General features: G+C 53.7%; 1 protein-coding gene across 1 annotated transcript; it reads right to left on the minus strand.

The window, feature by feature from the left end:
* Window positions 1-7,380: 7,380 nt before the first annotated feature.
* Window positions 7,381-9,682, minus strand: LOC311427333 (uncharacterized protein; the record flags this gene model as incomplete). The annotated part of the gene is made up of 5 exons (XM_084504647.1): window positions 7,381-8,230; window positions 8,321-8,539; window positions 8,628-8,813; window positions 9,018-9,118; window positions 9,209-9,682. 5 exons carry the CDS (start codon window positions 9,680-9,682, stop codon window positions 8,125-8,127), a joined length of 1,086 nt encoding a protein of 361 aa, XP_084360773.1. The 3' UTR covers window positions 7,381-8,124.
* Between the last annotated feature and the right edge of the window lie 7,321 nt (window positions 9,683-17,003).

The raw sequence follows: 17,003 nt of genomic DNA on the forward strand, positions 1-17,003 counted from the left end.
AATGCCTGACTTCCTCTTACAGGTTTGGTACTTGTGCGTAGGGAAAGGAGGAGAAAACACAGGGCGCTCCGTAGAGTAATGCCTTCTCTTTCTTACGGGGAGGCAGCAGGCCATCCAGGAAGGGTTCCCTCATTCCCATTACAACTGCCTGCTTTATTCTAGCCTGGCCCTCTGCAGGAACACGGGCTGAAGTTCCCAACGGCCTGATGAGCTCATGCAGCAACATGGAAGCTGCTCTGCAAGCTCTGTGCATTTGCTTATGGTCAAACAAAGCCAAATGCCACTTTGTCCTTCCAAGTGACCAACAAAGGCCACTGACGTCTGTCGCTGGGGCTGGGAACCCACTGCATGGGCAACTCTGCTGGCTTCAGCAGAGCCCCCCTGCACAACAGCAGGCAGAATTCTGACCCAAAAGTGGACTGATTTTGGTCACAGCGAGACTAGAGGTCAGACTGATCTTAACAATGTCCTTCAGAGTTTCCTTTAGGAGGATCCTTTCTGTTAAGGGAAGTGTTCCGGCAAATAGCATATAAAATGGTGGGGCTCATCGAGAGGGCTTTAAACTAGGTTAGATGGGGGTTGGGACTGAAACAAGGCTTGTTGGAGCTGTGCCGGGGGAACAATGGCGAGGCCTGGGGAGAAGGCAATGGCCCAGCTGAAGTGCATCTACACCAATGCACGCAGCATGATAACAAACAGGAGGAGCTGGAAGCCATCGTGCAGCAGGCAGGCTACGACTTGGTTGCCATCACGGAGACGTGGTGGGACCACTCTCATGACTGGAGTGCTACAATGACTGGCTATAGGCTCTTCAGAAGGGGCAGGCAGCACAGAAGGGGTGGTGGGGTGGCTCTCTTTATTAGAGAATCTTTCCATGCTGTGGAACTCGAGGCTGGCAATGACAAGGTTGAGTCCCTGTGGGTTAGGATCGGCGGGAAGGCCAACAAGGCGAGCATCCTGGTGGGGGTCTGTTATAGACCGCCGAACCAGGACGAGGAGACGGATGAGGAGTTCTACAGGCAGCTGACAGAAGTTGTGAAATCGTCGGTGCTTCTTCGCTTGGGGGACTTCAACCTCCCTGACATATCCTGGAAGCACAACACAGCCCAGAGAAAGCAGTCTAGGAGGTTTCTGGAGAGCGTGGAAGATCGCTTCCTGACGCAGCTGGTTAGTGAGCCTCCCAGGGGCGGTGCCCCGCTAGACCTTCTCTTCACAAACAGAGAAGGACTGGTGGGAGATGTGGTGGTCGGGAGCTGTCTTGGGCAGAGTGAGCACGAAATGGTGGAGTTCTCTATTCTTGGCGAGGCCAGGAAGGGGACCAGCAAAACGACTGTATTGGACTTCCAGAGGGCTGACTTTGAGCTGCTCAGGACACGGCTTGGTAGAGTCCCTTGGGGGGCGGTTCTGAAGGGCAGAGGAGTGCAGGAAGGCTGGGTGCTCTTCAAGAAGGAAATCTCAATGGCACAGGAGCGGTCTGTCCCCACGTGCCCACCGACGAGCCGGTGTGGAAGAAGACCGGCCTGGCTCAACAGAGTTGCAGCTTGAGCTCAGGAGAAAAAAGAGGGTTTGTAATCTTTGGAAGAAAGGGCGGGCCACTGAGGAGGACTATAAGGATGTTGCGAGGCCGTGCAGGGACCAAATTAGAAAGGCCAAAGCTCATCTGGAGCTCAATCTGGCTACTGCCGTTAAAGACAACAAAAAACCTTTTTACAAATACATCAACACAAAACGGAGGACTAAGGAGAATCTCCATCCTTTACTGGATGCGGGGGGAAACCTTGTTACAAAAGATGAGGAAAAGGCGGAGGTGCTTAATGCCTTCTTTGCCTCAGTCTTTAGCGGCAATAGCGGTTGTTCTCTGGATACCCAATGCCCTGAGCTGGCGGAAGGGGATGGGGAGCAGAATGTGACCCTCACTATCCACGAAGAAATGGTTGGCGATCTGCTACGGCACTTGGATGTGCACAAGTCGATGGGGCCGGATTGGATCCACCCGAGGGTACTGAGAGAACTGGCGGAGGAGCTGGCCAAGCCACTATCCATCATTTATCAGCAGTCCTGGCTATCGGGGGAGGTCCCAGTTGACTGGCAGCTGGCAAACGTGACGCCCATCTACAAGAAGGGCCGGAGGGCAGACCCGGGGACCCATAGGCCTGTCAGTTGGACCTCAGTGCCAGGGAAGCTCATGGAGCAGATTATCTTGAGAGTCATCACGCGGCACTTGCAGGGCAAGCAGGCGATCAGGCCCAGTCAGCATGGGTTTATGAAAGGCAGGTCCTGCTTGACGGACCTGGTCTCCTTCTATGACAAAGTGACGCGCTTGGTGGATGAGGGAAAGGCTGTGGATGTGGTCTACGCTGACTTCAACAAGGCTTTTGACCCCGTTTCCCATAGCATTCTCCTCAAGAAACTGGCTGCTCTTGGCTTGGACTGGCGCAGGCTTCGTTGGGTTAGAAACTGGCTGGATAGTCGGGCCCAAAGAGTCGTGGTGAATGGAGTCAAATCCAGTTGGAGGTCGGTCACTAGTGGTGTTCCCCAGGGTTCGGTGCTGGGCCCGGTCCTCTTTAATATCTTCATCGATGATCTGGATGAGGGCATTGAGTGCACCCTCAGTAAGTTGGCAGATGACACCAAGTTAGGTGCGTGTGTCGATCTGCTCGAGGGCAGGAAGGCTCTGCAGGAGGATCTGGACAGGCTGCACCGATGGGCTGAGGTCAGCTGCACGAAGTTCAACAAGGCCGAGTGCCGGGTCCTGCACCTGGGGCGCAATAACCCCAAGCGGAGCTACAGGCTGGGAGAGGAGTGGTTGGAGAGCTGCCAGGCAGAGAAGGACCTGGGAGTAGTGGTTGATAGTCGGCTGAATATGAGCCAGCAGTGTGCTCAGGTGGCCAAGAAGGCCAATGGCATCCTGGCTTGCATAAGAAGCAGTGTGGCCAGCAGGGCTAGGGAAGTGATCGTCCCCCTGTACTCGGCTCTGGTGAGGCCGCACCTCGAGTACTGTGTTCGGTTTTGGGCCCCTCGCTACAAGAAGGACATGGAGGTGCTCGAGCGAGTCCAGAGAAGGGCGACGAAGCTGGTGAGGGGCCTGGAGAACAAGTCCTATGAGGAGCGGCTGAGAGAATGCAGAATAAGCATTTATCCCTGCGTAAAACAACGAGCACTTCCCAAAATGATTTGTAATTTGCTTGTGGAGTTAAGTACGGAAAGACGACAGAATCCCAGAATGGCCAAAGTTGGCAGGGATCTCTGAAGATCGTCCGGTCCCAGGCTCTGCCCTGGAGGATCACCTGGAGCACACTGCACAGGATGGCATCCAGGTGGGTTTGGCTCTCTCCAGAGCAGGAGACGCCCCAGCCTGTCTGGGCAAATGATAAGATAAAGTGTCCGAGTGAAGAGCTGGTGAAGCCCTGAGCATCCAACACTCCCCCCTCCTGTTGGCAGAGCCTATTGGAGGATGAATTGTGCGGGTTCAAAACCCTCCGATTAAAGGCGCGGAGAAGCAAGTGATCGACTCAATATGAGGATTAAAACAAGCTTCAACTTTATTGTGCAGATATCTGTATATTTTTACACACAGCTATAATTATGCCTACTGGTCACTCTCCTATTGTCTAAGCCTGAAAGTGTTGCAAAAAATACTGTTTCTCCTACTTGCGGTTACAGCACATAAGCTACTCCCTTATTTTCCCAGGCTTCAGATCCACCTGTTTATCTCTCTCTCAAGGACAGACTACTCCTGGCATATTTTCACAAGAATGCTTCTCATCCGGCCTACTCCATGGCTATAAACTCTGCATTTTCTTTGCCTTGCGTGTACAATTCCTCTAGGGACCCATGCCCTTGCTCTTTGAGCCATTCTTCAACAGAATTGTAGCAAGGTCAGGAGTTGTGGAAACCTGGAATCCCCTGGCACGACTTGAGGAACTTCCCTGGCACTGACCCTGCAAGGGGGACTGCCCCCAGTGCCCGTGCAGCCTGCAGAAGGGGCAGGGTAAGAAGGAACCGGCCTTAGGGACTGGGCATGCTGCTGCAGATGGGGAGCTTGCTTATGCACAGCCTTGGCTCCATGCTCCTGGTAACCAAGGAAGGTTTTCAGCACCATGGTCGTGGTTAAGCATTTAGTTTTGTTAGGGAATGTCTCACGGAAGAAGGGCTTGTTGTATTCCAAAGCCAAATGCCTTGAACGGAGCTGTGCAAACGAAGTGACTGCTTTATCTCCACCTTCTCTCCAGCGGTTGAGAATTCTTTGGAGATGCTTTCCTTTATTAACAAGCGGAGTGTCTGCTCTACCAGAAGCTGGGAAGAAACAGGCTGCCGATTTCCAGAGGACAGGGCTACAAAAGGCTTTGCAGCTGCCGAGGCACAGTTTCAGACTTTCGTGCCAGAGCTTTGCAGGTGGCCATGCTTGTCAGGTTGGCTCCTGGACTAAGCTTGTCAAACGTCATCTCTCCCAGTCTGATTCCTTTGCCTTCTGGCTTCCCAGTGGGTCCAGAGAGGGAGCACAGCACGGTTGCACTTCGTTGTTGGAGCCAGGAAAGGACCAGGTACGCAAACACAGTAGTAGTTTTTTTTGGTCGCTTTTTTTGAGCCGTTAAGTTCAGTGAACTCGACTGGCAAGTACTCTAAACAAGAATTATTCTACTGAGATGATTGTGAGTGACCTCAGGATTTGCCGCGCAGATAAAGGCAGCAAGGTCCTGAAGCAAATTCAAAGAAGTGGAGTTTGGATATTACCTTGGGCAACAGAGCCCTTCTTCTCTTCTGTCTGACAAAAAGCAATCCTTCCAGCCAGTCCATGATCTCTTCCAGGATTCCTGAATGATGATGTTTTCCCATTAAAGCCTGCTGTATAATTGATGTTATCCACTTACTCCACATAGCATCAGTTGCATGGTGTGCACTTGGAGGGGAAGGAGGGCTGTGGGGAAAGTGGGAGCACTCTGCGTGCTGGGGAGCTGTTTCTCCCCGTGCTGAGGTTGGCACAAAACTTGCCAATCTCCTCAACCTTCCCAATCTCCTCAACCTTTCCCTTTCGGCCTTCCAACAGGCCCCTGACTCTGAGTGCCTGCAGCTGCGGGTTCCCTCCCAGCGCAGGGCTGTGTTTCAGTGCATGGGGCGTTTCTGGATGTGTCTCCTACAAGAGTCAGGAGCGTGAATGTGCAAAAGTGGTGCCGTCCCCTGGGCTTTTGTTTTTAATCCCAGTTTGTTTCTGGCAGTCAGGTTTGTAACCGGGAGGTAGCCAAGCTGACTAGGAAGAGGTTGGCCTAAAGTGATCTGGGATGGCCAGCCGTGGCAAAGCTGGCGCATGCGAGAAACGTGCAGCAAAGCTATGAGAGGCGCTTAATTTCCCGGGTGGAAAGCGTGGTTCTCTTTGATGTCCAGCAGCAGGGCAGCACCCCCAGTGGCTGCACGTTGGGTGCACAGTGCATGTCAGGAAGGGGAATTTCCTCAAGCAGTTCCCTCAGAGCAGATAAGGTTTTTGTGTTAAATGTTGGTCCTTCCTTACACACCCTTGTTGAACGAGGGAGCAAAGTGGATTCCAGACCCAAACCTGCAGACTCTTAGGTTAGGACACATAATGTGCTTTGAAATGTGCTTTGAAAAGGAGCAGAGGATGATGAACTCGCTCCTTCTGCAAAAGGACACCCCCCTTGAGGTTTCCCCAAGAAGGACAGGCAAGTGAATTTGTATTTGTGTGTATTTGCCCAGGGGCCATGTGAGGAAACCTTGGCTTTCATATGGCAGATTCTGGGCTAATCCGGGCAACATACGGTCGTGGTGGACATTGATGTACCTCGGGATGGTGCACTTTGAGAACTACGGAAGAAGTCCTGACAAAAGCAGCAAGAATAAATTAGTGATGATTGAAATCGGCTGAGCTGCAGGGCTGCTTTCACATAACTCAGGACAACCAGTCCCTGTCTGAGTGTGCTTTCTATACCGTGGCAGCCAGGGACTGCTTTATTTATACCTGCCATGTCTTGTTTCCCGTTTCAGACACCAGCATTCATGTTTCGCATTCCACGAATCACATGTGATTCATGCCTCACCATACTGAACCCCTAGCCACCTCCCCCTATTCCAGGGAGATTTTACCTTCATGGCTCTCTTGATTGCAGCACAGGGCCCACACTCATGGGTAACCTGTGTGATGGCCTCAGTGGGTAGGTCCACCCCTCGATCACGAACCCATCTGTATATGGCATCCCTCCCCAGATGTCCTGATGTTTCCCGGGCCCATCGAGCTACAAACAGCTCACCCTTACGTCCCCAGTCCAGGCCCACCTGAGCCACTTCAATTTTTGAAGCTCGATCCACCTCTTTGTTGTTCTCATGTTCCTCAGTAGCGCATCTCTTGCGCATGTGGGCATCTACATGACGTACTTTTGCATCCAGGTTTTGTACCCAGGCAGCAATCTCTTGCCACAGGGCAGCAGCCCAGCTAGGTTTCTCTCTACACTGCCAGTTGCTCTGTTTCCATTGCTGCAGCCACCCTCCCAGAGCATTTGCCGCTATCCATGAGCCAATGTAAGATACAGTCCTGGCCATTTTTCTCGTTCAGCAATCTCTAGCACTAGTTGTATGGCTTTTACTTCTGCATAGTGACTCAAGTTGCCTTCCCCTTCTACAGCCTCCACAACTCGTCGTGTGGGACTCCACGCAGCAGCTTTCCATTTCCGATGACTGCCTACCACAATCCTACTACGGAAGGGTCTTCGGAAAGGTCAGGCAGGGTAGACAGCTGCCTGATCTTCTCTGTGCTCAAAGCAGCTATGCCAAAAGCCCACCGGTACCCTTGAAGTACCCTCTCTTGAGGTAGTCTATGGCAAGGATGCATGGAGCCTCCGGGCCAGTCACAAAGGGAAGCTTTTGCCACTGATTCCCAGTTAGGCTCACTTCAGCTTCCAATAGAGTTAGCTGTTGGGATGCCCCTGTCACGCCAGAGATACAGATGAGCTCTGTCCCTTGGTAGCCTGATGGCATTCAGGTACATTGTGCGCCGGTGTCCACTCGAGGTGGACATGGTTTAGTTGTGTGAGGTGCCATTTGTGGTTGTCAGCGTGTTTGGGGCTGGAACACTGTTTTCTCCCTCTCTGAAAAGCACTTGGAGGGGAAGGAGGGCTGTGGGGAAAGTGGGAGCACTTTCAAAGTGGGAGCACAACACAAAAATGTTGGTCCTTCCTTATACGCCCTTGGTGAAAGAGGGAGCAAAGTGGATTCCAGACCCAAGCCTGCAGACTCTTAGATTAGGACACGTAATGTGCTTTGAAATTCTCTTGATGCCAGCATCTGAAGAAGCGGAGGCTGGCGCACTCGCTCCTTCTGCAAAAGGCAACCCCCCTTGAGGTTTCCCCAAGAAGGGCAGGCAAGAGCAGCCAATGAGGTTGTGAATCAGAGCTTTATTTGCGCAACGTTTGAGAGAGACGTGGGGTGTCACGGAGGCGTGCCGAGCTCTCTTTGTCCTTCGCTGCGGGGCCTGTGGTTGTGCTTGTAGGACCGTGTCAGGGTAGAGGTGGGGTCCCCGTGTCCTTCGTGCTCCTTCGATGGCTGTGGTTGTAGAAAGCTGCAGCAGCCTTCAGGTCAGTGGCCGTGGAGCGACTGGGCAGAGGCGGGAAAGGCCAGTGGCAGAGCTTAGTCTCCTCGGGGCTCTGTGATGGGGTGAGAAAGGAAAATGATCAAAAAGAGCAGCCCCAACCCATGGCAAGCACTCCCAGCCCGACAGCAAGGCCATGCTTCCTGGGTATCCCTGACAGCCAAGAGTCAGCTGAGTTAGGCCAGGGCAGTGAGAGCGTGGTGGGGAATGGGCTGGGGCAATCTTATCTGTCCTGGAGAGCGTGGTGAATTCTCTGTCAGAGTGCGGAAAGAGAGAGGCCAGGAGTGTGCCATGGCGTCATTCCCTCACTGTCAGCGTGTCCAGCTGTAAGAGAGGAGGTGACAAAGAGAGCAGACACCCCCTGCCAGCACTGGAAGGCGTCCCTTCCTCCCTGTGTGAGGCTCTCCCAGCCTCACTCCAGGGCCGTCCATCTCCCATCTCCCTGACGGCCAGGAGATGCCCATCATAGCCCAGCCAGGTCATCTTCTGGCATGCTCTGAGAGTGTGGAGGGCTGTGGGTTGGGGATCGCTTATCTGTCCTGGAGAGCATTGGCAGCTCTTCCTCCCAGCTGAGTTCTCACAGGCAGAGAGGGCAGGATCGTGCCATGGTCTGGTCCCATCGCTGTGTGTTTGTGGCTGAAAGAGAAGCAGCAGCAAACGGAGCAGCAACCCCCTGTGACCACGGGCAGCCCCCGCCTCCCTCCCCAAGAGTCTCTATCGTCTCACCGAGGCTGTCCGTGTCCCGTTGTCTTGATGGAGCTGTCCCTGCCATCCTGTCCCGAACGTGTCATCGTCCTGCTTGCTGTGGACCGGAGTGAGGTGTGGGCTGGGGCAATCTTACCTGTCCTGGAGAGCGTTGGCAGCTCTTCCGTCCAGCTCAGTAGAGGAGGGCAGCAAGACCAGGAGTGTGCCGCGGTCTGGTCCCATCGCTGTGAGTGTTTTGAGCTATAAGAGAGGAAGCCAAAAGGGAGCAGCCTTCCCCTGTGGCCAGGAGCAGCCCCTGCCTCCCAGCCTAAGGCTCTCCCAGCCTCACTCCAAGGCCGTCCTTCCCGGGTCAGCCATGTTGGGCCCACTTTCCAGGCATTGACACTGTGGTGTGGAATAGGTTGGGGTGATCTTCTCTGTCCTGGAGAGCGTTGACAGCTTTTCCAGCTGACTTCTCAAGCGGAGAGAGGCCAGGAGTATGCAGGGCTCTATTCTCATTCCTGTCTGTGCCTGCCTTTAATGAGAGAAGGAACAAACGGAGCAGCATCTCCCTGTGACCACGAGCTGCCCCAGCCTCTCTGACTGAGGGACTCCAGCAACTCACCACGTCCGTCCATCTCCCGTCATCCTGATGGAGCGGTCACTCCCATCGTGGCCCAAACATCTCACCTTCCTGCTTGCTGTGGACCATGGTGGGGGTGGGTTGGGGCAATCTTACCTGTCCTGTGTAGCGTTGGCCGCTCTTCCTTCCAGCTGAGCAGTCCTTGGGGAGAGCCCAGGAGTGTGCTGTGATCTGGTCCCATTGCTGTCTGAGTCTGGCTTTAATGAGAGAAGGAACAAACGGAGCAGCATCCCCCTGTGACCACGGGCAGCCCCTGCCTCTCTGCCCGAGGGTCTCTAGCGTCTCACCGAGGCTGTCCGTGTCCCGTCGTCCTGATGGAGCTGTCCCTGCCATCCTGGCCTGAGCGTGTCACCTGGCTGCTTGCTATGGGACCGTGGGAGGGTGTGGGTCGGGCTGATGTTACCTGTCCTGGAGAGCGTGGACAAATGTCCGGCCCCGTGCTGGGAAGGAGCGGCCAGGAGTGTGCGGTGGCTCGGTTCGGTCAGTGTCCTGTAGGGCGCTGAGAGCCGTCTGAGGCGAGGGCCTGAGAAGGGAGGAGGAGAGAGGAGCTGAGTTCCTCTGGTGGAGTTTGTTGTTTGAGTTGGAGTTGTTCCTCTGGTTGAGCCGCAGGAGAGGAGCAGGCAGCCGAGCAGCCTCCCCGTCAGCACGGGCAGCCACGGCAGGGCTGCCCAAGCGCCCAAGTGCCACTGGGGCCAGCGTTCCGGGGCCAAGGCCGTCCCTGCCCCTTTGTGACATGGGGCACCCCCTGCCTGCTGAGCCATGGGCAGGGCAGCACTGCGGGGGGGCGGGGGCAGCAGCTGATGCGGAGCCCAGGCCCGGGCCGGGCGGTGGACAAGGTGCCCTGGTGTTTGGGCAGGGCTGCGGGGCCGTGCCAGCAGGCTGTGGGAGCGTGCTGGGGTGCGGCTGGGGCTGTGCTGCCTGCCCTGCAGGGCTCGGAGAGCTCCCCGCCGAGGGAGAGAGGCCAGGAGCGCGCCCCGCTTCGGTCCCATGGCTGCCTGTGCGTGCGGCTGGAAGAGGAGAGGCAAGCAGAGAGGAGCCCCCCATCAGCGCACAGGGGCACACGTCTGTTCCTGCCCACGGTGGAAGCACGAAGGCAGAACTAAATGAATAAAAAGAGTGAAAAGCCCAAAGCCACGGGTTGTGATTCTGGGGAGGGGAATCAAGGAGCCGTAGCAGCAATTGCATTGAAATGAACTTTATTTCAGCTAAAGAGTAAAGTTGAGGAAAAACTAAGAAATCCCCAAACTCTAGTAAAAGTGAAAGCAGCTGAAGTGGCGTCAATTTTCACTGAATTAGAGAATTTCTGGGTTGGAAGAGACCTCAAGATCATCGAGTCCAACCTCTGACCAAACACTAACAGTCCTCCACTAAACCATATCGCTAAGCTCTACATCTAAACGTCTTTTAAAGACCTCCAGGGATGGCGACTCCACCACTTCCCTGGGCAGCCCGTTCCAATGCCTAACAACCCTTTCGGGAAAGAAGTTCTTCCTAACATCCAACCTAAATCTCCCCTGGTGCAACTTTAGCCCGTTCCTCCTCGTCCTGTCACCAGGCACGTGGGAGAACAGACCAACCCCCACCTCGCTACAGCCTCCTTTAAGGGACCTGTAGAGAGCGATAAGGTCACCCCCGAGCCTCCTTTTCTCCAGGCTGAACAAGCCCAGCTCCCTCAGCCGCTCCTCATAGGACTTGTTCTCCAGGCCCCTCACCAGCTTCGTCGCCCTTCTCTGGACTCGCTCGAGCACCTCCATGTCCTTCTTGTAGCGAGGGGCCCAAAACTGAACACAGTGCTCGAGGTGCGGCCTCACCAGAGCCGAGTACAGGGGGACGATCACTTCCCTAGCCCTGCTGGCCACACTGCTTCTTATGCAAGCCAGGATGCCGTTGGCCTTCTTGGCCACCTGAGCACACTGCTGGCTCATATTCAGCCGACTATCAACCACTACTCCCAGGTCCTTCTCTGCCTGGCAGCTCTCCAACCACTCCTCTCCCAGCCTGTAGCTCCGCTTGGGGTTATTGCGCCCCAGGTGCAGGACCCGGCACTCGGCCTTGTTGAACTTCGTGCAGCTGACCTCAGCCCATCGGTGCAGCCTGTCCAGATCCTCCTGCAGAGCCTTCCTGCCCTCGAGCAGATCGACACACGCACCTAACTTGGTGTCATCTGCCAACTTACTGAGGGTGCACTCAATGCCCTCATCCAGATCATCGATGAAGATATTAAAGAGGACCGGGCCCAGCACCGAACCCTGGGGAACACCACTAGTGACCGACCTCCAACTGGATTTGACTCCATTCACCACGACTCTTTGGGCCCGACTATCCAGCCAGTTTCTAACCCAACGAAGCCTGCGCCAGTCCAAGCCAAGAGCAGCCAGTTTCTTGAGGAGAATGCTATGGGAAACGGGGTCAAAAGCCTTGTTGAAGTCAGCGTAGACCACATCCACAGCCTTTCCCTCATCCACCAAGCGCGTCACTTTGTCATAGAAGGAGACCAGGTCCGTCAAGCAGGACCTGCCTTTCATAAACCCATGCTGACTGGGCCTGATCGCCTGCTTGCCCTGCAAGTGCCGCGTGATGACTCTCAAGATAATCTGCTCCATGAGCTTCCCTGGCACTGAGGTCCAACTGACAGGCCTATGGGTCCCCGGGTCTGCCCTCCGGCCCTTCTTGTAGATGGGCGTCACGTTTGCCAGCTGCCAGTCAACTGGGACCTCCCCCGATAGCCAGGACTGCTGATAAATGATGGATAGTGGCTTGGCCAGCTCCTCCGCCAGTTCTCTCAGTACCCTCGGGTGGATCCAATCCGGCCCCATCGACTTGTGCACATCCAAGTGCCGTAGCAGATCGCCAACCATTTCTTCGTGGATAGTGAGGGTCACATTCTGCTCCCCATCCCCTTCCGCCAGCTCAGGGCATTGGGTATCCAGAGAACAACCGCTATTGCCGCTAAAGACTGAGGCAAAGAAGGCATTAAGCACCTCCGCCTTTTCCTCATCTTTTGTAACAAGGTTTCCCCCCGCATCCAGTAAAGGATGGAGATTCTCCTTAGTCCTCCGTTTTGTGTTGATGTATTTGTAAAAAGGTTTTTTGTTGTCTTTAACGGCAGTAGCCAGATTGAGCTCCAGATGAGCTTTGGCCTTTCTAATTTGGTCCCTGCACGGCCTCGCAACATCCTTATAGTCCTCCTCAGTGGCCCGCCCTTTCTTCCAAAGATTACAAACCCTCTTTTTTCTCCTGAGCTCAAGCTGCAACTCTGTTGAGCCAGGCCGGTCTTCTTCCACACCGGCTCGTCGGTGGGCACGTGGGGACAGACCGCTCCTGTGCCATTGAGATTTCCTTCTTGAAGAGCACCCAGCCTTCCTGCACTCCTCTGCCCTTCAGAACCGCCCCCCAAGGGACTCTACCAAGCCGTGTCCTGAGCAGCTCAAAGTCAGCCCTCTGGAAGTCCAATACAGTCGTTTTGCTGGTCCCCTTCCTGGCCTCGCCAAGAATAGAGAACTCCACCATTTCGTGCTCACTCTGCCCAAGACAGCTCCCGACCACCACATCTCCCACCAGTCCTTCTCTGTTTGTGAAGAGAAGGTCTAGCGGGGCACCGCCCCTGGGAGGCTCACTAACCAGCTGCGTCAGGAAGCGATCTTCCACGCTCTCCAGAAACCTCCTAGACTGCTTTCTCTGGGCTGTGTTGTGCTTCCAGGATATGTCAGGGAGGTTGAAGTCCCCCAAGCGAAGAAGCACCGACGATTTCACAACTTCTGTCAGCTGCCTGTAGAACTCCTCATCCGTCTCCTCGTCCTGGTTCGGCGGTCTATAACAGACCCCCACCAGGATGCTCGCCTTGTTGGCCTTCCCGCCGATCCTAACCCACAGGGACTCAACCTTGTCATTGCCAGCCTCGAGTTCCACAGCATGGAAAGATTCTCTAATAAAGAGAGCCACCCCACCACCCCTTCTGTGCTGCCTGCCCCTTCTGAAGAGCCTATAGCCAGTCATTGTAGCACTCCAGTCATGAGAGTGGTCCCACCACGTCTCCGTGATGGCAACCAAGTCGTAGCCTGCCTGCTGCACGATGGCTTCCAGCTCCTCCTGTTTGTTATCATGCTGCGTGCATTGGTGTAGATGCACTTCAGCTGGGCCATTGCCTTCTCCCCAGGCCTCGCCATTGTTCCCCCGGCACAGCTCCAACAAGCCTTGTTTCAGTCCCAACCCCCATCTAACCTAGTTTAAAGCCCTCTCGATGAGCCCCACCATTTTATATGCTATTTGCCGGAACACTTCCCTTAACAGAAAGGATCCTCCTAAAGGAAACTCTGAAGGACATTGTTAAGATCAGTCTGACCTCTAGTCTCGCTGTGACCAAAATCAGTCCACTTTTGGGTCAGAATTCTGCCTGCTGTTGTGCAGGGGGGCTCTGCTGAAGCCAGCAGAGTTGCCCATGCAGTGGGTTCCCAGCCCCAGCGACAGACGTCAGTGGCCTTTGTTGGTCACTTGGAAGGACAAAGTGGCATTTGGCTTTGTTTGACCATAAGCAAATGCACAGAGCTTGCAGAGCAGCTTCCATGTTGCTGCATGAGCTCATCAGGCCGTTGGGAACTTCAGCCCGTGTTCCTGCAGAGGGCCAGGCTAGAATAAAGCAGGCAGTTGTAATGGGAATGAGGGAACCCTTCCTGGATGGCCTGCTGCCTCCCCGTAAGAAAGAGAAGGCATTACTCTACGGAGCGCCCTGTGTTTTCTCCTCCTTTCCCTACGCACAAGTACCAAACCTGTAAGAGGAAGTCAGGCATTTCTTCCCCAAGAAAAAGAGGGGGAAAGTGTGCTGAAGGGCACGGCATGTTGCAGAGAACAGTGACCGATCTGGAGGCGAGAGAGGCTGCAGCGCGCAGTGGGAGGCACACCCGAGGCTGTCAAACCTGGCCCTCGGTCCATCTGAACAAAACTTCCCTCCGGGACGTTGCAGCTCCCTGCAGGGGTGCTCCTGGCTGTGCCAGCCCCGGCTTTGCTCTTCCCTTGCCCCTCAGGGTGCAGCAGGCTGCGGTTTGCCACTTTCTTTGGCTTTCTCCCTGGAAAAAGGCATTCCTGGCCTGGCTGTGGCTGGAGAAGCAGAAATCTTACTTTATCAGAGCATTGCCCAAACAGAGCTGACTGGAGATGTTTTTGCCCCATAGATAAGGGCAGCATGGTCCTGAAGCAAATTCAGAGAAGTGGAGTTTGGATATTACCTTGGGCAACAGAGCCCTTCTTCTCTTCCATCTGACAAAAAACAATCCTCTCGTTAGATGGTTCTGGATGGAATAAATGGCTCAGTCTTCAAAATAGGACAGTAATCAAAGTTTACAATTTATGAAAGGAATAGAGGTAAGCAAACAGCGCTGGGTGCACCGGGAGTCTCTGCTCCACCAAGACGCACACCAGTTACATCAAGTAGCTGATTTTTATGCTCCGAGGCTAATGCATATTCATTACTACTTCTAAAAAAAAACAGGGTTATTACAATTAGTTTCTGGAATCCAAACCCTCCTACGGGAGCATGCGTATCAGTCTCCAGCGGTGCCTCTGGGGGTCTCTCGTGCTGAAGGCTCATAGTCTTCCTCCCTCTTGTCCTTCTCCTTTGTCCAACTTGGCTGTATGTCAGAGACTTGTGCAGCATCCCCTGCAAGCTTTCTCTTTTAGTTGTTCTTCAGCTCTCCCCGTCTCCTTAATCTCCTGGCCAGATATCAGAGACTTGCATAGTGTCCCATGCAATAATCATAATAGGTAGCAGTTATTCTGAACCCCCCAGATATCAGAGACTTCAAGGAAAAACCTACAAATACATTTCCCTTCAAGCTCTCTATTGACACGAATTGCTAAAACATTCCTTTGCAAGATACAAGAATTATATACATTAACCACTCTGTTTTTCTTAGACTTGTGGTTATACAAGGGTACGTAAGACAGAAGGTCACATTCATCATACCATGCTGCCCTAGCACTGTTCCATACTGACACAAATCAGATGAACATATCTCACATGGACATGCCCAGAAAAACCTTCCACCAACAGGAAGCAAGCCCTTGAAGACAGTGATGCGCCAGAATTGCTTGTGCATTTGAGCACAATAAATATCTTCCTGAGCAGTCTATTGGCTTCCTCTGCCCCTTTCTCTGAAGCCCAGAAGGACCACAGGGCAGGTTTAATGGGCGGCGTTTGTAAGAGGCAACCCAGGTGTTAGGAGCGTGCAGAAAACCCAGTCACATCCCATTCTCAGTCCTCAAATTGGTATGAAACACTGATTGCAAAAGAAGTGGCATGAAGGTGTAGTCCTGGAGATGTATCCAGAGGTCGGCTCCAAGGAGTAGAGCCATTTCTGATGGGCTGCTGCAGGGAAAGTTAACATCCCAGCCAGACCCAGTACAGGTACCTAAGAAGCTTTTCTAGCTCCATAGGAGAGGCTTGTGTTTCACTTGCTGGTCAGAAGATCACATTAGCTCTATCTGAAGCTGTGTGTATTTGCCCAGGGGCCATGTGAGGAAACCTTGGCTTTCATATGGCAGATTCTGGGCTAATCCGGGCAACATACGGTCGTGGTGGACATTGATGTACCTCGGGATGGTGCACTTTGAGAACTACGGAAGAAGTCCTGACAAAAGCAGCAAGAATAAATTAGTGATGATTGAAATCGGCTGAGCTGCAGGGCTGCTTTCACATAACTCAGGACAACCAGTCCCTGTCTGAGTGTGCTTTCTATACCGTGGCAGCCAGGGACTGCTTTATTTATACCTGCCATGTCTTGTTTCCCGTTTCAGACACCAGCATTCATGTTTCGCATTCCACGAATCACATGTGATTCATGCCTCACCATACTGAACCCCTAGCCACCTCCCCCTATTCCAGGGAGATTTTACCTTCATGGCTCTCTTGATTGCAGCACAGGGCCCACACTCATGGGTAACCTGTGTGATGGCCTCAGTGGGTAGGTCCACCCCTCGATCACGAACCCATCTGTATATGGCATCCCTCCCCAGATGTCCTGATGTTTCCCGGGCCCATCGAGCTACAAACAGCTCACCCTTACGTCCCCAGTCCAGGCCCACCTGAGCCACTTCAATTTTTGAAGCTCGATCCACCTCTTTGTTGTTCTCATGTTCCTCAGTAGCGCATCTCTTGCGCATGTGGGCATCTACATGACGTACTTTTGCATCCAGGTTTTGTACCCAGGCAGCAATCTCTTGCCACAGGGCAGCAGCCCAGCTAGGTTTCTCTCTACACTGCCAGTTGCTCTGTTTCCATTGCTGCAGCCACCCTCCCAGAGCATTTGCCGCTATCCATGAGCCAATGTAAGATACAGTCCTGGCCATTTTTCTCGTTCAGCAATCTCTAGCACTAGTTGTATGGCTTTTACTTCTGCATAGTGACTCAAGTTGCCTTCCCCTTCTACAGCCTCCACAACTCGTCGTGTGGGACTCCACGCAGCAGCTTTCCATTTCCGATGACTGCCTACCACAATCCTACTACGGAAGGGTCTTCGGAAAGGTCAGGCAGGGTAGACAGCTGCCTGATCTTCTCTGTGCTCAAAGCAGCTATGCCAAAAGCCCACCGGTACCCTTGAAGTACCCTCTCTTGAGGTAGTCTATGGCAAGGATGCATGGAGCCTCCGGGCCAGTCACAAAGGGAAGCTTTTGCCACTGATTCCCAGTTAGGCTCACTTCAGCTTCCAATAGAGTTAGCTGTTGGGATGCCCCTGTCACGCCAGAGATACAGATGAGCTCTGTCCCTTGGTAGCCTGATGGCATTCAGGTACATTGTGCGCCGGTGTCCACTCGAGGTGGACATGGTTTAGTTGTGTGAGGTGCCATTTGTGGTTGTCAGCGTGTTTGGGGCTGGAACACTGTTTTCTCCCTCTCTGAAAAGCACTTGGAGGGGAAGGAGGGCTGTGGGGAAAGTGGGAGCACTTTCAAAGTGGGAGCACAACACAAAAATGTTGGTCCTTCCTTATACGCCCTTGGTGAAAGAGGGAGCAAAGTGGATTCCAGACCCAAGCCTGCAGACTCTTAGATTAGGACACGTAATGTGCTTTGAAATTCTCTTGATGCCAGCAT

The sequence above is a fragment of the Aythya ferina genome, assembly GCF_964211825.1.
Source record: "Aythya ferina genome assembly, chromosome: Z".
Classification (NCBI taxonomy): Eukaryota; Metazoa; Chordata; class Aves; order Anseriformes; family Anatidae; genus Aythya; species Aythya ferina.